Source organism: Lepisma saccharinum, chromosome 10 (assembly GCF_977018435.1).
Source record: "Lepisma saccharinum chromosome 10, izLepSacc3.1, whole genome shotgun sequence".
NCBI classification, from domain to species: Eukaryota; Metazoa; Arthropoda; class Insecta; order Zygentoma; family Lepismatidae; genus Lepisma; species Lepisma saccharinum.
Window position 1 is genome coordinate 20,495,124 of NC_139238.1, and position 24,754 is coordinate 20,519,877.

The 24,754-nt window shown below is 36.5% G+C and overlaps 1 protein-coding gene across 1 annotated transcript in view; it reads right to left on the reverse strand.

Annotated features, from left to right (window-relative positions):
• Nucleotides 1-24,754, reverse strand: part of larp (La related protein) — a 167,800-nt gene that overhangs the window by 47,363 nt on the left and 95,683 nt on the right. Inside the window, exons 3-11 of the mRNA XM_083129634.1 lie at nt 24,652-24,711; nt 19,692-19,884; nt 17,581-17,697; nt 16,471-16,810; nt 13,142-13,331; nt 12,037-12,307; nt 8,398-8,591; nt 6,742-6,905; nt 2,870-3,122 (exon numbers count right to left, since the gene is read on the reverse strand). Coding sequence (XP_082985760.1) covers nt 2,870-3,122; nt 6,742-6,905; nt 8,398-8,591; nt 12,037-12,307; nt 13,142-13,331; nt 16,471-16,810; nt 17,581-17,697; nt 19,692-19,884; nt 24,652-24,711 — 1,782 coding nt within the window. The remainder of the gene's footprint in view (nt 1-2,869; nt 3,123-6,741; nt 6,906-8,397; nt 8,592-12,036; nt 12,308-13,141; nt 13,332-16,470; nt 16,811-17,580; nt 17,698-19,691; nt 19,885-24,651; nt 24,712-24,754) is intronic.

Sequence of the window (24,754 nt, forward strand, 5' to 3'; positions counted from 1 at the left end):
GTGACTACCCCTCCACCCTCATCAACAAACAAATCACTAGAGCTAACTCCCACAACCGCACCAAACAACCCAAAACCAACCCTCCAACTCTGATCACCCAATACCACCCTCACATTACGAAAATCAGACATACCCTCCACTCCCTCCTCCCCATCCTGCACAGTGATCCCGAGACCAGAGACATCTTTCGGGAAAAACCTAGGGTCGTCTTCCGTCGCTCCCCCAACCTCCAAAACATCTTGGTCCGAAACACCCCCACCCCTTCCACCAGCCCACAGGTGCAACAAACCCAGATGCAAGACCTGCCCCATACTTATCACCTCCCCCACCCTCCTGATCCCTACAGCGGCAGGTGAGTTCACCCTTCACCCTAAGGGCACCTGCCACTCATCCAACCTAATTTACACCCTCATCTGTCAAATCTGCGGCAACTTCTACCTAGGCGAAACATCCACCCCCTTGAATCTAAGGATAAATAATCACCGTTCCTCCACCCAAAACTCCGATTTCACAGTTGCCATCCACACCAACAGCCATAACACCACCTTCAATAACTGCTTCCCTGTTGCCATCATCCACCTTTTACCCCCCCGCTCTGACACATCTTTCCGCAGGCGATGGGAAAGGGCCTATATAGCAGGCATGCACGCCACTATACCCCCCGGACTCAACCTAGCCAACCAGTAACTCTTTCCTCTCCTCCCTGAAACCACCCACCCACCTTACAGTAAACACTGGCTAAAGTATTTCGTGTCTCCTTTCAACTGTTTCTGGCAACACTGACCGTAGAGACGCTACGGTCAGTATTCTGTGCCTCTACTCAAAGTGTCGTCGATCTTTTATCTACCTTCTTGAAAATGCGACTCAGATCGCGAAATATTGAATTATTTCTATTCGTGTGGTAAGTGTTTACTGTCTCCTTCATTATTTGTATTTATCCGCCCTTCTGGCACCATTTCAACCCTATTCCTGTGTTTTATATATATATATATAAATATAATTTACACCCAACTCAGATCACCCAATACCACCCTCACATTACGAAAATCAGACATACCCTCCACTCCCTCCTCCCCATCCTGCACAGTGATCCCGAGACCAGAGACATCTTTCGGGAAAAACCTAGGGTCGTCTTCCGTCGCCCCCCCAACCTCCAAAACATCTTGTAGCCTCCCCCCATCAGAACTGCTTTTGCAGAAACAAACAAAAAGAAAAAAAAATCGTACCTCAGATTGCTCACTCCAGAGATCAAACCAGTGTCTCTCGTGTGGTAGTCTAATGCTTTACGGTATTTTCTATCCCGTACATATGCAGCCAGATGACACACATTCAAGGTTGCCACTATCATTTATTTTGTGCGTCAGATAACATGCTACAGAAACACTTTCATGTCAGCATGGACTCCTAAAGTTTCTAATTTTAAGCCCCCTTAAATCATGCATGACCATGCATAAAATTTTATGCTTTTGCATTCAAGAAGCACTTAATATGTTTTCTTTAGAAGTGCTCTACCTCCAGAGATTGGATCTTAGCTTGAATGGTAACACTGTGTGTTCATAACATACTAAAATTGTTGTTGTTTTCCGGCATGAAAAATAAACGAAAATGGCAACCGTGAACTGGCATTCCAAAAACAAATAAGTTATTAAAACTTTCATATATTGCAAATATTTTGAGAGATTTTACAAAACTACATTGTTCGGTTTTCTTTACAGGGAAATAATACAATACTGCGCTCTCTTTTGAATACAAATAATTTTTGAAATTGAGTACTCACATTGGATTAAAATATCAGATTTTTACAGATATCGATACACAAATTTCAGACAATATTCGTACATGAGAAATTAATTTGTCACGTTTCTACTTTGCAGAGAGACAACACAGAATGTGCAATTTCCACATAGAATTATAAGACATTCAGGTAAAAACCACAAATTTTGAAATGGACATTGGCCAATTTAATGCCAAAGTGGTTAAACGACACAACACAATGATGGGAAGTTCGTTATTTCATTGGAATGTTAGAATCTTGACAATTTTCGCTCGCTGTCACCCAGAGTTACTCGACTCTATTTCCACTTAATGTGGGAAGCCATGCTTATATATATATATTTCTGTAAATACTAATTAACATTGCATTGAAATGTTAAGAAAACAAGCTCAGTTGCTACTATGACTGGGATTTCACAGACAATCTGCAATGAATTAAATTCTGAAAATACACATTTTTTCTTGATCCAGATACTAAATGCTTAAAAAATAAACAAGAGTATGCAATATGACAGTACAATTATATTGGAAGGTACGATCAATAATAATGTTATATTTTACAAAAGTTAAACTAATATACAGAGCATGCAATATGAAAGAACAATAATATTGCAAAGCATGATCAATGATAATGTTATATTCTGTAAACATTAAACTAACATTAAAAATAACAGCATGCGATACGAAAGAACAATAATAATATACAAAATAATAATATTGTGAGATAGGTCAATAATGTTATATTCTGCAAACATTAAATTAACATTTAAAAAAAAAAAAAAACTGAAAACTTGTTAAAAGAGAAATGTATAACATTATGGTTTAACAAACTTTGTAGCCTAGTATGAAAACTGGACACTAGAACAGAGAAAAAGTTTAAGTACAATCCAACAACAAGAAGGTTGAGAATGTGCAATCATAATAATTTATAACTTTAAAATCAAGAATTAATGAACATCAGTACAATAAATAGTAGACCATTAATTTAACATAAGATTATTAAACTCTTCATTATTCTTTGTATATCACTAGGAAATGCTTTCAACTAGAATAAATTGACAAATATTTACTTGGACACAAGCAGCTGAAAACATACCCAGTCTTGTTCGCTCCAAAGATCCTCTTCATAGTAGCACAGACCGTCGTTTATAACCTGAGCCAAGTCCTGAGTAATTTTCACCCTTGTCGTCCAATCACCTGTCCTATCATACCCTTCATGTTTTGGAAAACGAGATGACGACGACGATGAGGATGATATTGATGATGGAGAAGACTGTGATGCTTGAGTGACTATAAGAATCTTATTTACTTCATGGTCACTTAATTCGTAATCAGAGTCATCTTCTGACCTAAAATTAAAACAATAAATACATTAAGGGTAGGTTTTTGAATGTCTAATTAATCTGTTAACTATCTGCCATGTGGAGATAATTGTCACTCCTAACCAGCACAGAGTTTTTCAATGTGAAAGTGAGAGTTAATTACTCTTAACTGAGCTAAGTGAACACTTAAATACTGATATTTTCACAAACTCCCAGTTATGTGCTACCATGAGCCTCGTTAACACGTTCGCTGCTGGTGACACATATATGCATCAAATGGGGTTGTAGTTGTGTGCCTTTGATGAACATGGGCCATACATATTTCCTTCTTTGAACGCTTTTATCAGCGGCAATGCACAGCAGGCTTTTTAATTGTTTCATGGACCACTGGTGAAGGATTTTTTGAAACAAACATTAGCTTGGTTTCTCTTTTGTGCATCTCTCTTAGCATTGTTGAATCGAATGGCATTACAGTACCTTTTGTTTCTTACTCATGTACCAAGGCATTATTTGACAGCAAAGAAATGATTTTCTTTATAAATTTGTGGTAACTTTGCTAGAGTCGTTTTCACGTTCAGAAGACACAATGGGCTCTTATGGGCAATGTTTTTCTTATGGGGAATACGAGCGTGCTGTTGTGAAATTTCTGGATTTACAAATTTAGCTTAAGTAAAATCGGTACCTGCAGTTTTGCAGGAAATTTTGTAGAGAATATGATGGTAAACACAAAAAACTGGTAACTTGCTTACATAATTTTAGATAAATTAAAAATGCAAATTTTCTGTGAAAACACAATTTTTACATTGTTTGCATTCCTAACGTTGAAACATGCCGTAAAATTGAAGCATTCATTATTAAAAAATTGACACTGTTTTTTAATTGTCATAGGTGATGGTGGTACTCAGAATTTATCAATACTTTAAAGCATATTTGCATTAAAAAATATTCAAATAAAGTATGTGGAGATTTTTTATATTCGTGCAGTAGAAAATGTCGTCGCTGGCCATTTCTTGTTCTGTAATTTCAAGTAAAAACTTCCAGCGACAAAGTTGTGGAGAAAATAATGAAATTATTTTTTAAAACCACTCAAAGGTTCCCAGAAATATTACTTCCATGCGTTTGGAGTTTCTTTTTAACCCGAACCACGTGCGAAGTAAGGAGACGTTGTCTGGCCATCTTGAGCTGGCTCACCGCAGCATTCCGGCTAATCACCACCAAGTTTTCGAGTTGTTATTTTATTTCCATTCAGAAAAATATGAACTTCATGCAGTTTGTTATAATAGAATTGAAATTACTTAAATTTAATAATTGACAATTATTTCCAATGCTGCTTTGTGAGCAACATTAGTGCTGTTGCAAATACACACGTTGTTTTTGTTTACATTACTGTCGACATTAATACTGAAATGAAGATCACCTTTCAGTTTCCAATGTACAGATAAATTCATAGACACCATATTAACCATTGAAAGGCTTTCCAAAACGTGACAAAATATGGGGCTTCAAGATAGAAATATGACATGCCTTGCTTGAGTCATTCACATCTTATCAGTTCACGTGGGCCATAACTCATTTGTTTGTTTGGGTTGCAACTTTAATCTAACCCATGTGCCAGGTTCCCCTTACTTGAGTGAGAGATCTGCTTTGGTCTGTTTAGACTTTTTCAATCTCTCGAAAAAGTGTTTTCAGTTGTGTGAGCGCTCAGTGATTTTTACTTTTTTAAGTGATTTCTGAAGTGTCATATTCGTGCATTACACTCGCGTGTGTAGTGATCGCAATGTATCATAGTAAAAAGGATAACTGTAACGTTCACAGTATAATATTAATATTAATAATTACATATAATTATCATTATATATACAAAATATGTAACACCTTCATTGTGAAGGAAGGTCATCATTTCCTGGCGACATGAGCTAGCGCTGTATTGGCAACACTGTGCGGTTTCTCCATAAGCACCGTTGTGTCTTCTGAACGTGAAAACGACTTTAGTATGAAACATTACAATTGTTATTTCCTGTACCAATAAAGAAAAGACAGTGCTTTTTGTTGTTCAGAATGTCCTGGTAAACCAGGGCTTTCAATTGAACCTTGTTTTGCTCTTCACCACAAGTGAAGTAAATGTATGGGAACTTTTGAAATTTATCATTGGACTTTTGCAAGCAAACCTATAAATGTAACATTGATTTTACAAGTGATTCTGTCATGTTACATCAATATCTAACAAAATATTGAACCAACTATGTACCAATATAACCATTTTAATATATTATACTGTGTTATGTAATAAATATGTATGTATGAATGTAATACATGTGTACAATAATAATACCTACATTGTAATGTAATAATTTGTCTTATTAGGAGAAACATGCAAAATAAAGAAAAATAGAATATTGTGAAAATATCAAAACTGAGTGAAAGTAATAATTATCTATGACAACAAAACATGACACACATGTGCATTATGTGGCACAGAGTAACAAAAATTCATATTATATGCCGATGATGCACATGTACATCATTGTAAAATTTACATGAAAATTCCAAATTTACAATGAATTTTACATAAATCAATCCATTTTATGCTACAAATAAGCAAAATTACATAACAGCATTAATCGGCTCCTGACAAAAGTATGCATTTTTTTAGGTGGCAGCAAACTTGTTAATACAAGGGGTGTCCCATAAGTAGGCCTGATAGGGTTCCCATAGGTCAATCTGAAAATAATTTGGGGATTCGAAATAGCAATTCTTTGCAAGTGTATATGCAAAGCGGTGTCCAGATCTAACCATCCTTTTCTTCTTGGCAGGAGCTAGAAGTGCCCTAAGTGCGTAACGTCAGAAAAATGAAGAGAGAAGATATACGAGCAGTGATCAAGTATGTTGAAAAAGAGGTTGAGTCCCAAGAAAATCGATGAGGATATGGTGACAACATTAGGAGAAGATGCTCCATCCTCTGCCACAGTGAAGAGATGGGTAGCCCAATTTAAGCAGGGGGGTGTGCTGTGGAAGATGACCCTCACCCAGGCAGGACAGTCGGGATGGTGACACAAGAAAATGTAGATAAAGTGCACAAGATTATTCTTGCAGACAGACGTGTGACTGTGCGATATATTGCAGAGGAACTGAAGATGTCAAAATCAACAGTGAGGCACATTGTGCATGACCAATTGGGAGATGAAAAAGGTTTCTGCGAGTTGGGTTCCAAAACTTCTGATCTACATCAGGACAATGCACGTGTTCACACATCCCTTGTTGCGATGGCAACCATCCGTGATTGTGGGTTCGAATTGTTGGAACATCCCCCTTATTCACCCGATCCTGTTCCATCAGACTTTCATCTCTTCCCTAACCTGAAAAAAGCTTTGGGCAGTGTGCATTATCAGTGTGATGATGACGTCAACAGTGCTGTGGGTGACTATTTTGCAAGCCTTGAGGAAAGCTTTTATGAGTAATCTGTGCCATCCCTAGAACATTGTATATTGTAATGAAAACCATTAAACAATATACCGAAAGAAGGGAGAATGGGCCACTGTCCCCCCCCCAAATATAAATGCTGCAAATAGTCACAAGAGCTAAGGGGCCTTGTGTACTGATCAGTTATTTTTCACCAATACTGTTCAATAATAAACACTTAGCTTACCATTCTGTAAAAGTATTATGTCTGCCCGTTGGCACATTCATCTCCTCATCAAACTGAAAATCCAGCTCCTCGCGGTCTTCAAATTTATCCCTTTCTTTCTCTTTCCTTTCATCACTGCGTTCTTCAGACTTTTCCTTTGGTAAAGGCTTCACACGTCTTTTTACCTGCAGTGCAAAAATGTTTTTGTTACAATTACAATACTAATACAGTATATAGCAGTTACTGATCCATCCTAGGATGGGTTACCAGATCACTATTAAGCAAAAAAATACATTGTTCCAAAACGAAGTGTACATCATTCACAGTAAATAATATACATTCCTTGTAGAGGCATGCACATTTTGTTTTTGACAAACCCGAAATGTGAGATAACACAATGTAAAGTTCATTTTTCATGTTTTTGAAAGGTGTGCGGAACATTTTCCTACCATGCTTTGTCACAAAATGAGAAATGAATTGCAAAATAAACTATGAGTTATGAAAATCATAGAAAATATATTAATATAATACTGGTGTACACGTTTGAGAAGCAAAATTGGACTCCTTTACACAGGAATAAACTTAATACTGTGTGTGCTATTAGAAGGGAAAAGTCCATTTTGTACATTTTGTAATAATTACAGTTTTTTAATCAAGTTTGGGATTATTTTCGCCATTTCTAACACTGAAATTCCATTTTATCTACCACCTTTGATTCCGAAATATGCCCAGTTTTTGTACCGAAATCTTGATATTTTATTCACCATAAATATGTAGCACTAGTCCCTACAGAATGTTAGCAAATAATTTTGAATACTATGTTCGTTAAAACATAATTATAAAAACTTACCAACAAGAAAAAAGTGCTCTATAGAGCGAGCACAATGAAAAAACCTTGCAATCTTGGGCGAAAAGTACTAACAATATTGGAGTTAAAACTCTGGTAAAACAAAAGTTGTCAAAGAGAAATAACACTGCGGTAAAAGAAAAATGTTTACAAGTGATAATTTGATTTTGTTTCTAATGGAATATAGTAAAATTGAACTATAGTGAGACTGGTCAGCAATAAACACCATCAATACAAAATATAGAATGTTTCTCTCTAACCTTCCGGCACTCGTGCTGTTGTAAAAAGTACAACAATGTATAATTTTTAAAAGTAAAATGAAAAGCTTGGTCACAAACAATGGATTGCACCAACATATTAATTTGTTGGTCCTTCCTCATAGTTACTGCTAAATTTGTGGTTTTATTAGTCACTCGTTTAGTTGCAAGAGAAGAATGAAGCAGTTAATGTGTGTATAGATAATGTTCAGTAGAGATTAAAAATATTTTACCTAAAACTTGTCAGAGTTTTGAGAGTATAATTTGTTTCACCTTTTTACTTTATTCAATGATTATAGTATTCGTGATTGATAGAATTAGTGTGAAAAGCATTAATAAATATGAAGAAAATTAAAAAAAACTACTTTATTGAAGAATTACAATTGCATGACTGAAAATAGTGAGTGTTGTAAAAAATACAATGTGCGAGTACTCATGTGACAGAAATAAGCACGAGTGCAGGAAGGTTAAAAACAATTGAAATCTACAGTTCATGAACTTATTGCAGCATACATATCCTTACACACGTTTTAAAGATGAAGATTAGAATAACTGAGAAGAGAAGCAGCATACCTCTCTCCACACATCTTCTTCACTACTGATGTTCCCATTTGTCTGAGGCAGAGTTGGCATTGGTATAGGGGATGGCACCTGCCTGATAAGAGGTGGGTTTCTACGTCTTTCCGCTGGCTTCTGAACCTCGTGTGTAGGCCGCACTTTCTCTGAAGGAACTTCCAATTTTTTGTTTGATTTCTGTACTTCTAAGCCTGTAATGGATTACAAAAATACATTTTAGATTAAAAAAATATCATGAACAGATTTGCAGTAATCATTAGAGATGAACCAATATGAAACTTTTTTATGTTCAACGAGAAGAACCTCAACTGACATATGTAAAAGTGATACAATGGACTTTTTCGTTGTGAAAATATGACATATTTAGGGCATTTAGTGTGCAAACTAGGGCAGTGATCCAAACTGGTTCCCGACATTTAGGTGTTGTTGACTCCTAATGCTCTAAATGCACTAAACACGGTCACTGAACTTGAACCCTAGTTGTCAAACTGCTTGGACCCCAAATTATACATAAAAGAATAACAATAGTACCAATGCATGAAATTAATGAACATTATTTTTCAATTTGGTAATGATTATAAATTATAAAAATAAATAAAATTAATAACATTTGCAAATTATTACAATTTATTTACCACAAAACAGACTCAAATTCCCCTTTTTTGATGTTCATAAAAAGAAGCATTATAATGCATATTTCGTCGTTTCGTCAAATTTGAATATTTTAACTCCTACTTAATCATTATTCATTCAGTGTCTTGACAAATACAATTTGTTGAATAAAAATAAATAGGCTGAGAGTAGGAATTTGCAATAAATATTACCCTTTTTGGAAATTACATATTGAAGAATGCATCAAGTAAGAAATTAGTGAACCACTCCACCTAAAGTGGCAAAAGTTCTGAACCTATTTTATTTTATTTTTGTTATTTAATGTCAGTTTTCTGCCATTTTTGGTTAAGTGACAATGAGAATGAGTGATGGTATGGTGAAATTGCCGAAGGGACAATCACAAAGAACACCCATGCTCAGGCCAGGATTCGAACCTGGGAGTTCTGAGTCTATTCACTAAATGTAGCAACTTAAAAAACTTATGTAGGTGCAAAACCAAGAATTGTAATCACATTTTGAGACTTCTGATTTGGCACAATATCAGTTATTGATTGATTGATTGATTTGGTGCTTTAAGTCCACTTTATGCACAGTAAGGTTAATCAGGACTGGACCTACAGTTTAAAGTCGGATCCGAACCACTTGTGCCTCCACCAGGTATCGAACCCGGGACCCCTTGATTACAAGGCGACGATGATATCAGTTATTGGTATTGATAAATATTTATATCGGTATTGCCAAGTATTGCATATCCATTCATCCCTAATAAAAACAATATCAAAGGGACAGGACCAAGTTATAGATCATTTAAGGAAATATTGAATGTGTACAATTGTTGGTAATTATAGTTAAATCAATGTATCCATATTGGCTGTTACCAATAGAGTATCGATGTATATGTTCCATTCCTCACAGTATGTAGTGTTGACCCAACACATTTGTAGCCAAAATATCCTACAATTTACGTTCAATATGTAAGTTTCATCAATTCTAGAATCGGTAAACAAAATCTGATACCAATACCACAGGTATAAGACAATAGTGACACACCGGCATCAGTTCAGCCCTAGTTATCACATAAATGTACTTTTTATAATTGTATAACAAAATGACAGGATCAAAAGTTAAAATGGTACTCTCTAATATAGTATGAAGAGTGTGTCCAATAACTAAATATTAGCTAACGTCAGTAATTTTTATGAGGTCATACTGTATTAGTTAAAGAATAAATAAATCACATTCGACACCCTCACAATTGATGATAATTTTGCCTAAATAGCTTTCACGCAGTAAGGAGGAATGGGCGAATACTGTGAGTGGTTGAAATACGTGTTTGTCTTATATTTGTGTATACACATATGTTAAAAAGAAAACATTTCCATCATAGATCGAAGTTACTCTTACCATTTTTCACATAAGGCACAGTTGAAATCAAAGTTTTTGAATTTAACAAAATGAATATAATTTATTATTATTTTATCAAGAACATGTCGTCAAATTATCTGTTATACAATGCCAACCCAGCCAGAGGCAGGAAACGGCAAAGGATGGTGATGATACATATAAACTTAGGCTTTACCTCTGTTTCATATTGATATAGAGACAACACATACATGCATCAACATCGATATAGTTTTATAAAGTGTAAATACATTCATATGCTCGATGTTTTCATCAGTGTCCTTCTATATGGTATATATATCAAATTCACATCTTTTTCATGCAACATGAGCGTGAATCAATCTAGATTGAATCTTCGCAACTTGACTGCAAGTCTCAAATTCTACAAAAATCTAAGTAGCAAAATGTAAGCGTCACCAATTTTCCTCAAACACACAAACAACAAGCAGGTTTTGCGATGTCCCAAGAATACTGAAGACAGTACCACAAACCACATTCATTTCCGTAAGACTATTGCATGCAAATACCGTTCAATATTATTTTTGAACCTTTAACCACAATATTTTGGTTCTTGTTGGCGTTTTTAAACTAAAACCAACCCGATGACATCTGATTTAATTGTGATGTAATTTTATCACCCATGATGACCACCATTACCAAGTTGCTGCTGGTAGTCCCATCAGTTTTGATATCTTAGCAGTCAAGGTTGATAATCTTAACACCAAATTTGTACTACTAAAGCTGAATTATGCATCTTAGATGCTATTTCATGCAACTTTCATACCTTCTCTTGGCTTATTTAGAACGTAACACTCCAAAAACGGTACCAATACAATTGCTAAACTTATACCTGCATCTCACCATCTTTCTTCCTTTTTTTGAGCAGTAGTGCCAGGTCAAAATTCTGATGGATGCACAGATTATTGCCCATATACTTTTGCATATTGAAAATTGTTGTTTCACATGAACATATGTATATAAAAGTTTGTATTATAGAAAAGAACAATTAAATTTTATTTTACATACTCAGAATTTTTATTTATGAAACCTGTTATACAATTTATTCAGAGGTTAGAAACTATTGTATGGCCATTAATCTGACTTTTGATTGTGGGCAATTTGTAAGACCTGCAATACTAGTCATGTCACAGAAAACATACTATGACATATCCAAAACTGAAAGCATTTATCGGGAAACCCAAATATTCAATGTGCTTTGCAAATTTCTTGATTTAACATAAAAATGATTGAAATTAAAGAAAATCTTGAAGTAAGTTAAATTTAGCATACAATGCTAGTTGTAAACAAAACTTTCAGTTAAATTATACTTAGTCAGATCTTTTGCATGTAAACAAAAAAGTTAATTCAAGTAATTAACTCCAAGAATCACTGCATATCATACCTTTGTACTACTTAATATAACTTTTCTAAGAAATTATACCTACTGATCAATAAAATTGTGAAAAATACACCTTTACACATTTTGTGTGTGCACTCAATTACAGGCTATTTACAGAAATACTGTACTGGTAACACTATCAACAATTTTACAGATATGGATGTACTGACTTATACTGCAGGAGGACCGATGAACCTGTTACAGCCATATTCCAAATTACTTACTATTTTCAGAAGAACATTTCTCGTCATCGTGACTTTCCTCGTCGCCATGATTAACTGGAATGAACTCTGGAACATCTGGATTTAGGTTTTCTACGCTAGCATCGCTCGTACTTTCCTTCCTCTCATGATCTCCGTTCACAAGGTACGGCACATCAGATTCCCTTTCAGCGTTTGCATCACCAAAAGAGCTCTTAGGGGCCATGGCTGCAAGCAGCGGCAAGCTCGTGGAATCGTGAATAGGCCACTCCATAGGATTTTCTTTTGTCCGAACCTGTAATTGTTACAAATTATATAACTGCAAATATTGCTAATCCCAGGGCAGGTATCAGCTACTGAGTTGGTCTGCAGGGTGGTGGATAGTGGAACGGTCTGTAGATATGCAGACTAGGGGCAATGATGGCAAGATCAGAGTCCCCCGAACCAAGGCAGCTAGGTCATCAGTGTGGGAGTTGGGTTCATGGCAGGACTACACTCATCAAATACCACAATGCTTGATAACGACCTGGTGACATGGTGAATAAGCACTGCCAGTAAATAAGTGCTGCCCCCGCTGCCTTGCAGGTAGGGATTAGTCCAAAGGCTAAGGGAAGGAAAACACTGACAGAACACCATGGGTACAGAACAGATTTCCAGAAAACTGGTTCATGGAATCTGGATGCACAAAATTTGCAGAAACGAACAATGAAAGACCACTCTTTGATACCATAGACCTTGGGTCCCCATATTTTGAGGGGTAAACATTTTTTTTTTTTTTAAAAAAATCATAATTTCCAGGAAATTTTCTAAATCGGGTTATCTTCACATAAGAAATTGTACTTGTAAAAAGGAATTAGTACACTGCAAATTTTCTTTCCATTTTCATAATTATTACAGTTAAAAAGTAAAAACGTATCTGCTAGAATTGTGATTGGAAAAAATAACTCTTCAAAAAGCATTTATCAAAAATAGAAATAATAACTGTTACGCTAAGTGATTCAGGTATGTTATACCCTCATATTTTAAAACCTGACCAGCACAAAGACAACAATAACTTGAAAACATCTTGCAAGCCAACTGGAAGTCGATTTTGGACTAGCTCATCACCTGTAGCTCAAAGAACTCTTACCTTTACACCACTGTAAAGTTCCAGATGCTCTGATTCACGGATGGCCTCTATCACTAAGTTGATATCCTGAGTAAGTGCTTGAACGCGATGAAACGAAGCTATCAATGTTACCGGAAGGTAGCCTTCAGAGTCCATCTTGCGTCTCAAGAAGAAGTCTCTTACTAAATTGTCTCTACTGAAGTAATATTCTCTGTAAAGCACAATCAACATGTTGTTATTAAAGGAAGCCTTCATTCACTAGGCCAATAGTTAACATGAATTACATGAAATTTGAATAATTGTTGTTAATTATACCAGTCTATTTTAGATAAAATTTCTATGCAAGATCAGAATAACAAAATTTTTGCGACGGCTCTTAAGATGTGAAATAGAAATACACAAAATATATTAAAAAATCTTATACAAAATATTGCCCATTTCTTTAATTTAACACTAGGTTTCCAACAAGAACCACTTCTCTTGAAATGTAATGTTAGAATAGACACTTAAAATGGGTAATTACAACTGCATGTTAAAGAAAAACTATAGTTACATTCAAGCAAACACAAAATTTACATGCTTGGCAAAAAATTGTAGATAAAGCTTTAGAAATTAGCCACCTACAAACCTATTGAAAAATATTCTTAACAGTAAGGATCTATCTATTCATGTTGGATGCAGTAAACGTGGTTTAAGTATTACCTACGTGAAGTTTCGTGTTTCCGTGTTGCACAATTGGATAGTATTTCTTCTGATTATAGTGGGTTACTTTGTCCACCAAGAGCACTTAGTGAATGAAGAATTCAAAATTAATCTGAAAAAAGCATCCAATTGTGCAACACTGAAACATGAAACTTCACGTAGGTACCAGGTGTAGAAGTATGAAACCGGAATTGGCCGATAGATGGTGCTACCCGGCAGTGGAGGGCACGGAAGATCGCGTAAGCAGCGCCAGCTGCTGCCCGCCACTCCCGAGGACATTATATCGGAACACAGTAACCCGAGTGCCAGACAGAGGAAGGTGTTGCACACCTGGAACATGTCGAGTTTTGTGCCTGCGAACTACGATTTGCAGACAGCATTGGTGTTCTGTTATCATTTGAAGAAAACCGCCGCAGAATCGCATCGAATGCTCGTCGAAGCTTACGGCGAACATGCTCTCGGGAAAACACAGTGTTTCGAGTGGTTCAAGAAATTCAAAAGTGGCGATTTTGACTTGCGAAACGAGGAACATGGGAAACCTCCGAAAAAGTTCGAAGACAACGAATTGCAAGCCATATTGGATGAAGATGATACCCAAACGCAGCAGGAGTTCGCGGAACAATTGAATGTGACGCAGAAAGCTGTTTCTCTTTGGTTGAAAGCTATGGGAAAGGTGCAGAAAGGGGGCAAATGGATTCCGCATGAACTGAATGAAAGACAGCAAGGATCCCGCAAGACCACTTGTCAAATGCTGCTCGCCAGATACAAAAGTAAGTCGTTTCTCCATCGGATAGTGACCGGCGATAAGAAATGGATATATTTGGAGAATCCTAAGCGTCGTAAATCGTGGGTGAATCCAGGCGAACCATCGACATCCAATGCAAGACCAAATCGCTTGGGAAAAAAGACACTGCTCTGTGTTTGGTGGGATCAGTGGGACGTCATCTATTATGAGCTGCTAAAACCCGGTGAAACCGTTAACGCAGATCGCTACCAACAGCAAATGATCAATTTACATCGAGCATTACGTGACAAATGGTCAGAATATGAATCAAGGCAACACAAGGTCATCCTGCTCCATGACAATGCCTCACCACACACAGCAAAATGGGTCCAGGAAACGATCGAGGCGTTCAAATGGGAGATACTAGGGCATGCGGCGTATTCTCCCGACTTGGCTCCTTCAGATTATCATCTATTTGCCTTACTGGGACACGCTCTTGCAGAACAGCGCTTCAATTCGTATGAAGATGTACGAACATGGCTCGCGGACTGGTTCGCTTCAAAAGAAGAACGTTTTTTTTGGCATGGCATTCATAACCTGCCGGAAAGGTGGGAGAAATGTGTAACTAGCAATGGAGCTTACTTTGAATAAAATATTGTTTCTCAGTTGCAAACACCAGCCGTTTACTTCTTGCAAACAAATTCCAGTTTCATACTTCTACACCTGGAAATAGGAACTAGTCTCCTTCAGTATTTTTATCTATCTACAATAATGGCAGGGTTATAAAAGGTCATAGTTTTGGAACACATCATGAAACAAAAAAAATTAATCGCTGAACGAAGAGAAGTCTTCAAAGTTTCTTAGCTTTTCAGTGAACTTCTTTGATTATCTTGCAAATGTTAAGAATATAAATTACCTCTGCTTTATATGGCTAAGTGATACACAACTTTCAGGTGTTCCACATTTCCGATTGACAAACTACATTTGTTGCTTAACATTGCCCCGCACATAAAAACCAAGATGGAGCATGGTGGTCTGGTTATCCCCCCTAAAAAAAATCATTCTTCTGTCCTACTTTCTTTTGGGTTAGAAAGGTAACTTGTCACAAATAACTAAATTTACTTATGTACTGCTTACTTTTTACCTATCACAAAACTGGTAGTGTCTTGGCAATCTGATGAAAAGAAGTATTCTTCTGCTAAGTGATCAGATGGGTGGGTTTGTGAATGAAATGATGCAAGAAGACACTCGACCATTTCTTTCAAGTGTAAGTTCAATATTATTTAACTACTTTTCTCAAACATCACTGTTGCTACTGTACTGAGCAATGTAAGTACATTCATTCATAATAATACTGTATAAACATCTTTCAATTACTGTAGTTTTTTGTTACATTCTTTCCCCACTTCCAAGAGAGTTTTATTTGTAATTCCATGTACTCTCAGTCCAGTCAATCTACTCTACTGTAATGATTTAAGCAACTCAATAAAGTCAGTCGTGACTATTTCAGAATTTAGTTTTAGATTAAAAGACATAACAAACCATACAGAATCATTCAGCACACAAACGCCAAGTTGACTGTGAAAAGAAAATAGTCACCAGGAAGGTTCTCTACGCTTGCTCTAGTCAGTCTGGGAAAGATATGAAAGATAAGATCGAACATGTTTGATTCTTGGCCTGACAAGCTGTATTTCTTGGCATGACATACCTCACATATAGTAAGTTTCGGCTTGAACCATTTGCATGAAGCTGCGAATGACTTGTGTGTGGTGGCCTTTACAGTACTACATCAATCAGGTTTTGTTCCACAACTATGATGATTTACAACACCACCATTATTTTATGGGCACATTGTATATAATATAATTCCATACATTTATATCTACATGACAAAAGTTCAGAAATAATTCACACAAATACTTACATTTGTTTCCTGATGTATTCACGGAGCGTTGGTTCATCCAACTGAACATAGTTATTATTGAAGTAATATGCACCCATGTATGGCATCATGAAAGTAGGATCAGCAGAGATGAATTTGTTAACCTGGGTATATTCCGTAGGATAGTCCAAGTAATCGTCAGAATGGTCTCGTGAAGACCCTCTGCCATTACCACCACCTCTGATTCCCCTTCCTCGGCCCCTGCCTCTACCCCTTCCCCTTAATCCTCGTCCGCCTCCCCTTGGATATAAGCCACCTCTTTCTGCCCGTTCCGATACTCCATTCCACCCTCCACCCTCGTCTCTGCTGTGTACATCGGAACCTGGGGAAAAAAGAGGAACACGAATTAATTATATATCACCAAATTTAACTACATATCTGAATATTACATACAATTTGTAATTCAGGGAATTGAAATCATGGTAAAACATTAATGTGCTGAAGGCAAGTACTGCCAAGCAATTGGATATCACAAAATAAGTAATATGTTACTATTAAAACTGTCTTACCAAAACATTTTGTCTGTTTTCCCAGACCCTTTTCAAACTTACACACATACAACCTTACATGGCTATAGCTCTTGTCTTACGGCAGGCAGCCTACATGCTGGCAAGGGAAGTGGCGAGCAGGGAATACACCGCAGAGCAACCAGACAACAGTGGTGGTGCTGAGAGTTACGACGTCGTGGGAGAAGATGCAGCGCACACCTCGTTCGTGCTGGATTGGTCGCTTCCCCGCTCCCCACTTCACATGTAGGCTGCCCACCAAGACCAGACAAAAACTGCATCACTCCAAACAAATAAAACATGAACAGTTTCTGCCCTCTCCCAGGTTTTGCCCAAAGAAAATTAAAGAATACAAACTGTTCATAGGTTAATAGTGGAGGGACTCTTTATAAGAGTCACACATATTCCTAAGATAACATTATTTACTCTCATCCGTAAAGTTGATAAATTGTGCGAGTTACGTCCCTCTCGTTCTCACAAAAGTACTTAGAAGCTCCAAAATTTAGCATAGCCTACTTATTACAAAATGCCACAATAAAAGATTTGTTGAGAGTTCATGCACATGAATTAGAAAATATTAAAATACCTTGTTCTCCAGTTCTACCCTGTGGTGGTCCTCGCTCCCCATGAAATTTCGTAGCATCATGCTTTCCTCTGCCTTTACTTAATTCAAGATCCAACGGCACCCATTTCTGCTTTGGAACTGTGAGGAGAAAGTGCAAGTGTAAGAAATACAGTTCTTAATAGTAATGTTAAGTAAAACTGATGCAGAGTAATACATGAACAATGGTAAAATTAAAGTTAGTCTAGTCGGTAGGGTATCATCCTTGACCCTGCATAAAGCAGCTTTGGAGCTCACCCAGCCTCAAATCAATGGGCACCTGGGGGCAACACTGAGAGGGGGGGGGGTAAAGGTGGCTAGAGTAAGGTGCTGATCACATCACCTCCAAAATGGCCTGTGTGGGGCCTTACTCCTGCATCCCCTAAATGTGCCTTCATGGCAAGGTGCTATATGCATGGGGAAACTTTACCCGTACCTCCAACCACAATACGTAACTACAAAATTCTATTCCCACAAATGTTCCACTTCCTCTTCACAGATTCATTCATTTCTCGTTATTTCCATTTATATTGTGAAGTAAACACAATCTAAAAATACTCAGCAAGCACACAGAAGTCTCTTCTATTTTTGAAGTCTAAAGACACTAGTCCACATTTTACTTGATTGCTCTACCAGGACTGGTCTGGCAGGAAGAGTGCTGCAAGCATTTCAAGAATATTACAGCTTAGTTGAAGAAATGTCAGGCAAAGTAATTTCATTAACTCTGTGTGTGGTGTTTATTCTTGTAGACATTGATAAAGAAACCGAGAGTTAGTGTCAGATACTTTAGGTGTCTTTATCTAAATCAAATTTACTTTACTATGTGGTTGCTTCAGTCACACCAAATCGATAACTATTCAATTATTTATAGATAAGTTATATATTCTGCTTATAGTAGGATAATTTCATCCCAGGTAATCATACAGGTAATGTCCACTCACAATCGTGGATTTTGCTGAAAAAATACAGTGTTACAAGCTCACAAATAAAGATACTCTTTGGCAAAAATAAAAATATTCAAGGAAAATTAGGCAATTTTCAAACCAATCCAAATCAAAAACCGAAAATTATACAGACTTAAGGTTTCCTTTATTTGAAAGCTTGTTCAAAGCACTTCCTAAACCTTATTACGAAAACATATTTATGAAAGCCTCTTGAATTATAAAATGAAAAATCAAAATATTAAAAATTGTTTTTTTTTTTAAATCCCAGGACATGGATTTTGCTGGGATAATAGAATATTAACAATATTAGCAATGCCATTTCTGCACTAACTTATAACATTATTCAGAAAATTCTTTGTAAAAAATGAAAATTACATTTTGACCTTTTTAGAAATAGTTTTCTCAAAAACACCAATCTCAGAATTCCTGAAAATTGTACAAAAGTCTTTGGTTATTGTACCCGAATGAGGTGTAATCAGACCGGGTAATATTTTTTGTGGGAAAAATTTGTCAAAATAATATCCTCCATATTCCACATTTTTGTGGGTATTTACTGTAAAATATGTTACATGACACTCGTGTCTATAACAGCGTACAATTGATTGGTAATGATGGTAAGTTGTGTAATTATTATAATTACTACGTAACAATACATACATAAACAAATAAAAAAATATTGATGTTAATATGTTATTTTAATTTTTGCAGGCTTTGTGAATGACAAAATGTGTGCGTTGACACAATACTTGGTTCTTACTTTTCATTAATGATGGTAATTTTTGTAACTATTCTAATTATTATATAACTGCATCTATATAAACAACAAAGGAAGCAGTGGTTTGATAACTTAACAGTTTCTTGAATTTTAGTAATAAAAAATATGCAGGCATTTGTGTCCCCTCCCCCTTCAGGTAAGTAAGTTTCTGGTAGGACACAGGTAAGCTAGGGTTAAAGTGTAATTCAAATGTTAGCTGAAATATTTATATATCAATACCGACGCCACATCGGTATTTGATTGACATCGCACAGCCATAGCTAGGTTTCACAGCACAGTAACCACTCCACATCAGATGGTGGCACCACCACTCTCAGCATGCACACTGGCAATATTGAACAGGTACACCTCCCTACAAAACATTTGAATGGACTTACTTCTTTTCTTCCTGTCCCTGGAATCACCATCAAAGGATAACGATGAGTGAGCAACTGGTTCGTGACCATTAGTCGTTTCTTCAGTCTTATTAGGATTCTCTTCCCTTCTGCTTGTAATGCTTGAACTGCGTGACCTTTCACTCGGTCTTCCGTGGCCATTCTGTTTCACTGTAGGTGCGCTGGGATGTTTCTTCTGGAAAATAAATATGTAAAAAGTGAGACAAACTACTATAATTACTTGTAGGTTAGTATTTTTTAATATTGTCAGCATGTTATCCCCATCCATCTATGAAAAAGCCATGCATAACGGAAGAGAAGGGAAGAAAGTGGAGCCAAGCAGTGCATGCTACTGCAAACAGCTGGTAGCTGCACTCACTTCCCCTCTCACGAGTTCATTGGTTGACCTCTCTAGTCACTACTTCCACACCCTTTGTAGGCTTGCACGACATATACCCAGGACACAGTGTACCAATTTTACGACCAGGTAAGCCACGATTCTACGATTCTTTTCTCTTATTATTGAAGCCATTATTCATCAATTTCAACCTGAATGCTGCACAATGATTTCACTGCTTCTCTGCATAATGTTCAAGGATTTTACTTAGGCATGTAATATGATGCAATCTTGGAGAACATGCTCTTGTAGGTTTGTCTGAATAAAAAAAAGCATGATGATAAAATTATTCAACTTTTCAAAGATGTCTGCAGTTTCAGAGCTTTTCTTTCCATGCTGAACTTTTTTAGTCTGTATTTGTATAATTAGTTATTCCACACTGCTTTTCCATGCCTCTTAAGATATTTAACCATTATGGAAAACTGTGCGTTTACTCACTAAATATATAAAAGATAAAAATAAAAATGTTAAAAAACTTATGTGAGTGAGTATAAAAGTTTTGCAGACGACGTTTCACGAAGCTACGCTTCGCTTCTTCAGGTCACTTATCAGTATTTACTACTTATCAGTAGTAAATCTTTTAGATTTGTTTCTTAGCCTACATGGCATTTTTAACTTCAGGTATTTTTAATTCCATATCCTATCACCCCTTTTAACCTAATCCTGGATTTCTTATGTTCTTGACGAAGTATTTTAAATACTGATAAGTGACCTGAAGAAGCGAAGCGTAGCTTCGTGAAACGTCGTCTGCAAAACTTTTATACTCACTCACGTAAGTTTTTTAACATTTTTATTTTTATCTTTTATAACTCTTAAGATATTTGTGATGATGGATATGAATGTTGAATTGACATAAAAGATTAAGGCACAATGCCTTACCCAAAATTCAAACTTAGAATATCTAAAAAGGATAGCTTATTTATTCTTATATGACCTGGCTGATATCCCAAGAGAATCTCATCATTCACCACCTTCCTGGCTTCAAAAACTATTTCAAGTGATGATGTTGCTTCTTCTAGCACTTAGTAAAATGAATTAGAATCTATAATAAAACAATGTAATTGTTTGGTACCCCTTAATCGCAACTAAATATGATGTCCAAATTTAAAGAATTCTGTGGTATTATGATTATAAATGTCCAAATTTTTAGGCTAAACCAGGGGTTAAAAAAAAAAAAAAAAAAAAAAAGTAAAGTGCTCTCCTGTGCTTAGCACCATGCCATGAAGGCGTATAGGGGGTGTGGGGGGTAACGCCCCACACTTTCTTGATCCGGTCGTGAGTGGGGGTGATGTGATCAGCATCATCCCCCTGACTGCCTTTACCCCCCAGGGTTTCCACAAGGTACCCATGTTATTCGACGCTGGGTGGGCGCCGGGGCCCCTTCCAACTTTAGAAAAGTTCCCAGATTTGAACCGGCCGGGGATCGAACCCAGGACTTTGAACATGGTAAACCAGAGGTTCCAAAACTTTTTTGTTTCACGGTGCCGTTAGTGTTTCAAGATTTTTTCCACAGTGCTCAAGTCATAATGTGGGTCTATCTAACTCTTGCAATGCTCAGTTAGTGTGGTTAGGTTGTGTGCCGTCAGTTAAAAAAATAAACACATGTTTCAAATTCAGAAACATTTTACATGTGAAAAGTACTAAATAAGCACATATTTGGTATGATATGATTCTAAAATCATGAGTAAGACTAACAAGTGTCATTTCAATGAAAATATTGATTGATTGAATCATTGAATTGGTGTTTTAAGTCCACTTTATGCACAGTAAGGCTAATTGGGACTGGACCTACAGTTTAAAGTGGGATCCAAACCACTATCTGCCTCCACCGGGTATTGAACCTGGCAATGAAAATATTGGTACACTTCGCAACGCCCCTGTACGTCGGCCATGACACACCAGGGTGCCGTGGAGCACACTCTGGAAACCACTGGGTTAAACTGTATTGCTACCGTGACTTGTTTCAATGTTTCAAACTTTCATATTATATTACTTGTGAATGGAAAAATGGTTAATTCAAGTTCTGTAACTACAGTTCCATAAATATAGCTTCATAAGGGCTGGGATTAGAGTTGGGATGGAAGTAGTATTAAAAATAATAATAATAAATTTTAAAAAGCTTTAAAAAACAGTATTTGGTACATATTGTTTGACAGCATTTTTATTGTTCTACAACTATCTTCTACGGAAGATAGATAGATAAATTCCTAGGGGAAATTCTAAACAATCTAAAATTATGAATCTAGAATATCAGCAAGCATGATTCAAAATGGAAGTTGTTTTCAAGAAAGAGGCTCTCCGAGGCAAGTTCACTCAATTCTCAGTGGAACATTTCTCCTTTCTGTGTAAATACTCAATGTAGTTTTTCATGGTTTGTTCAAATTCTAAATTTAAAACATCAATGACTGGAATTATGGGTATTTCTCTTCATTTATGTCCCTTTTCTGCCTCTTTTTTCAGCTGCGATGGTAAAGGTGAATTTAAGATGAAAGTGATGGAGAAGCACTCTTTAAGAAACATTCAAGCCCACACTGGGACTCGAAAATCAAACCTTCAGTAGTATACATCTTAGGCTGTACAGAGCTGAACTTAGCATGCTGCCACCCTTCCACTCTTGGCTAATCAAGGATGACTGATGATCTGATTAAATTGATGATGAGAGAGCCACAAAGAATGCGTATGCCCAGGGGTAGACAAATACAGGGCAACATGGTGCCTGAAAATTTTCACTTTGTGCTTGAATTTTTTTAATTCAGTTGTTAAAAATATGTTTTTAATATTTCAAATTTTCTTATCGGAATTTCAATTACTTTTTTAAAAGAATAACGAACGCAGTGTATGTTTTGTATTGTTTGTGTGTTTTCTGTATCATGTGAATCATTAAATCAGAATTTTAAACATGCCACTATAAATTTTTTCACTGTTGCTAGTTGAATTTCAAAAATATGTAGCGATATGGTAGTCAGTCATATATTAGAATGTACAGCATAGTTATTTATCCTGTTAACTCTTTCGCTGCAGCAAGCGACTTTAGTCAATTTGCTAAAACATGCCTAACTTACGGAAACCGACTGCAGTCGATCTCTAATATTCTCGAGTGAAACCATATCCAGAACATGCTGCCCATAGGCGTAGCTAGAACTTTATATTTGGGTGTGCACAAAGGGGAAAAAATGAGGTCTTGTACCTTTTTAATAGCATATTTTGCAACACAATCACTTGGCTCTTTAACTGCACTGATGTTTGTAAAGGAATATAAATTCACTAAATGACAGTGTTGAAAATTTCTGAATATATGTAGTAGAAAAAAATCAAATTGCATAGAAATTACACACACACAAAATGTTCATAAATGTTACAAACAAATTCATCAAAATACACGTCATCTATAACAAGAGACGTCTGTCAAAAGGTACAATGTTCTTAAACTCATCAATAACTTCATTTACATCAATAGACTAAGCTTTTTCCCGTTCCACAAATAGCAAGAGCAGGGCTTCCCATCTATCCTGCTTCTGAGTTGCTCTTAATTTAGTTTTAACTTGGGTAAGCTTGGAGAAAGCTCTCTCACATGTGCAGCTTGCGACAGGTATAGAAGAAAGGTGCTGCAGTACAGAGTAGAATGCAGTAAATATCTTCTTTCTCCAATGACATCAAAAAATCGAAAAACTATAGACACCCGTTTCATCAGCGATAATGCACACGTATGTACCAAGTAATGACATTTTCAACTTCTTACAAACTGTCGCTTATTTTCTCTCTTATTGAAATATCTGTCTTTAATTCTCTTTGATAAAGCAGCCCATTAGGGTGTGCCTAGGCACACCCGGCACACCCCGAGCTACCCCTATGATGCTGCCATCTAGTCTCTGTCATTTGAACTATTTTCAAAGGAAATAACTCACTTTGGTTCTGAACAAATGAAAACCGTGTCTATGTAAACAACAATGGCAACATGGATCATTTAGCTGCTCAGTGGCATGCCCAAGATTTTTGAAAGGGGGTGAAGGTACATACACTTTTTCTTAGTAGCTATCTTTCCTAATTTTAACATTCTCTTCTTTTTAGGAATGATGGACCAAAAGGAAGGATTATGAGTCCTACGAACCCCCTCCCCCTGCTCCCTACCCCCTTGGGCATGCCACTGTATCTTATCTTTTTTTTTTTTTACAAATTTATTCAATACTGAAATTTTTTCCAAAAAAACTACGCAGCAAAAGCTATATCAGCATGCCAAAATCCCGCAGCGAAAGAGTTAATAGTTTGAGCATTCCTTGGGAAGGTCACTCTGGTGCAAGAATTACTTATTAGTAATCCAATCTTGTATATAAGGTGACCACTTAATACCGTAGGCTACCATGCCAGGACATGTTTATTACACATAATAATACATATAAGCGTGCAATGTGAGCACAAATGCATATCAGTATGTGTGTGCGCATGTGCATATTATATAAAATATATACCAATTTCAATTTTCTTTTCATTGCAACCACCAATGTTCTAAACCACGAACAACCACTGGTGTTATATCAACTGATAACATTTTAACTTATGCATACTTACATCTATTACGTGAACTTCCCCTAGAGTAGGCCAGTCTTCAATGTCATTGAAATTGCTAGCCTGAAAAAGAAAGAAAGGGTATCATTCTAAAGCTTCTTTCACA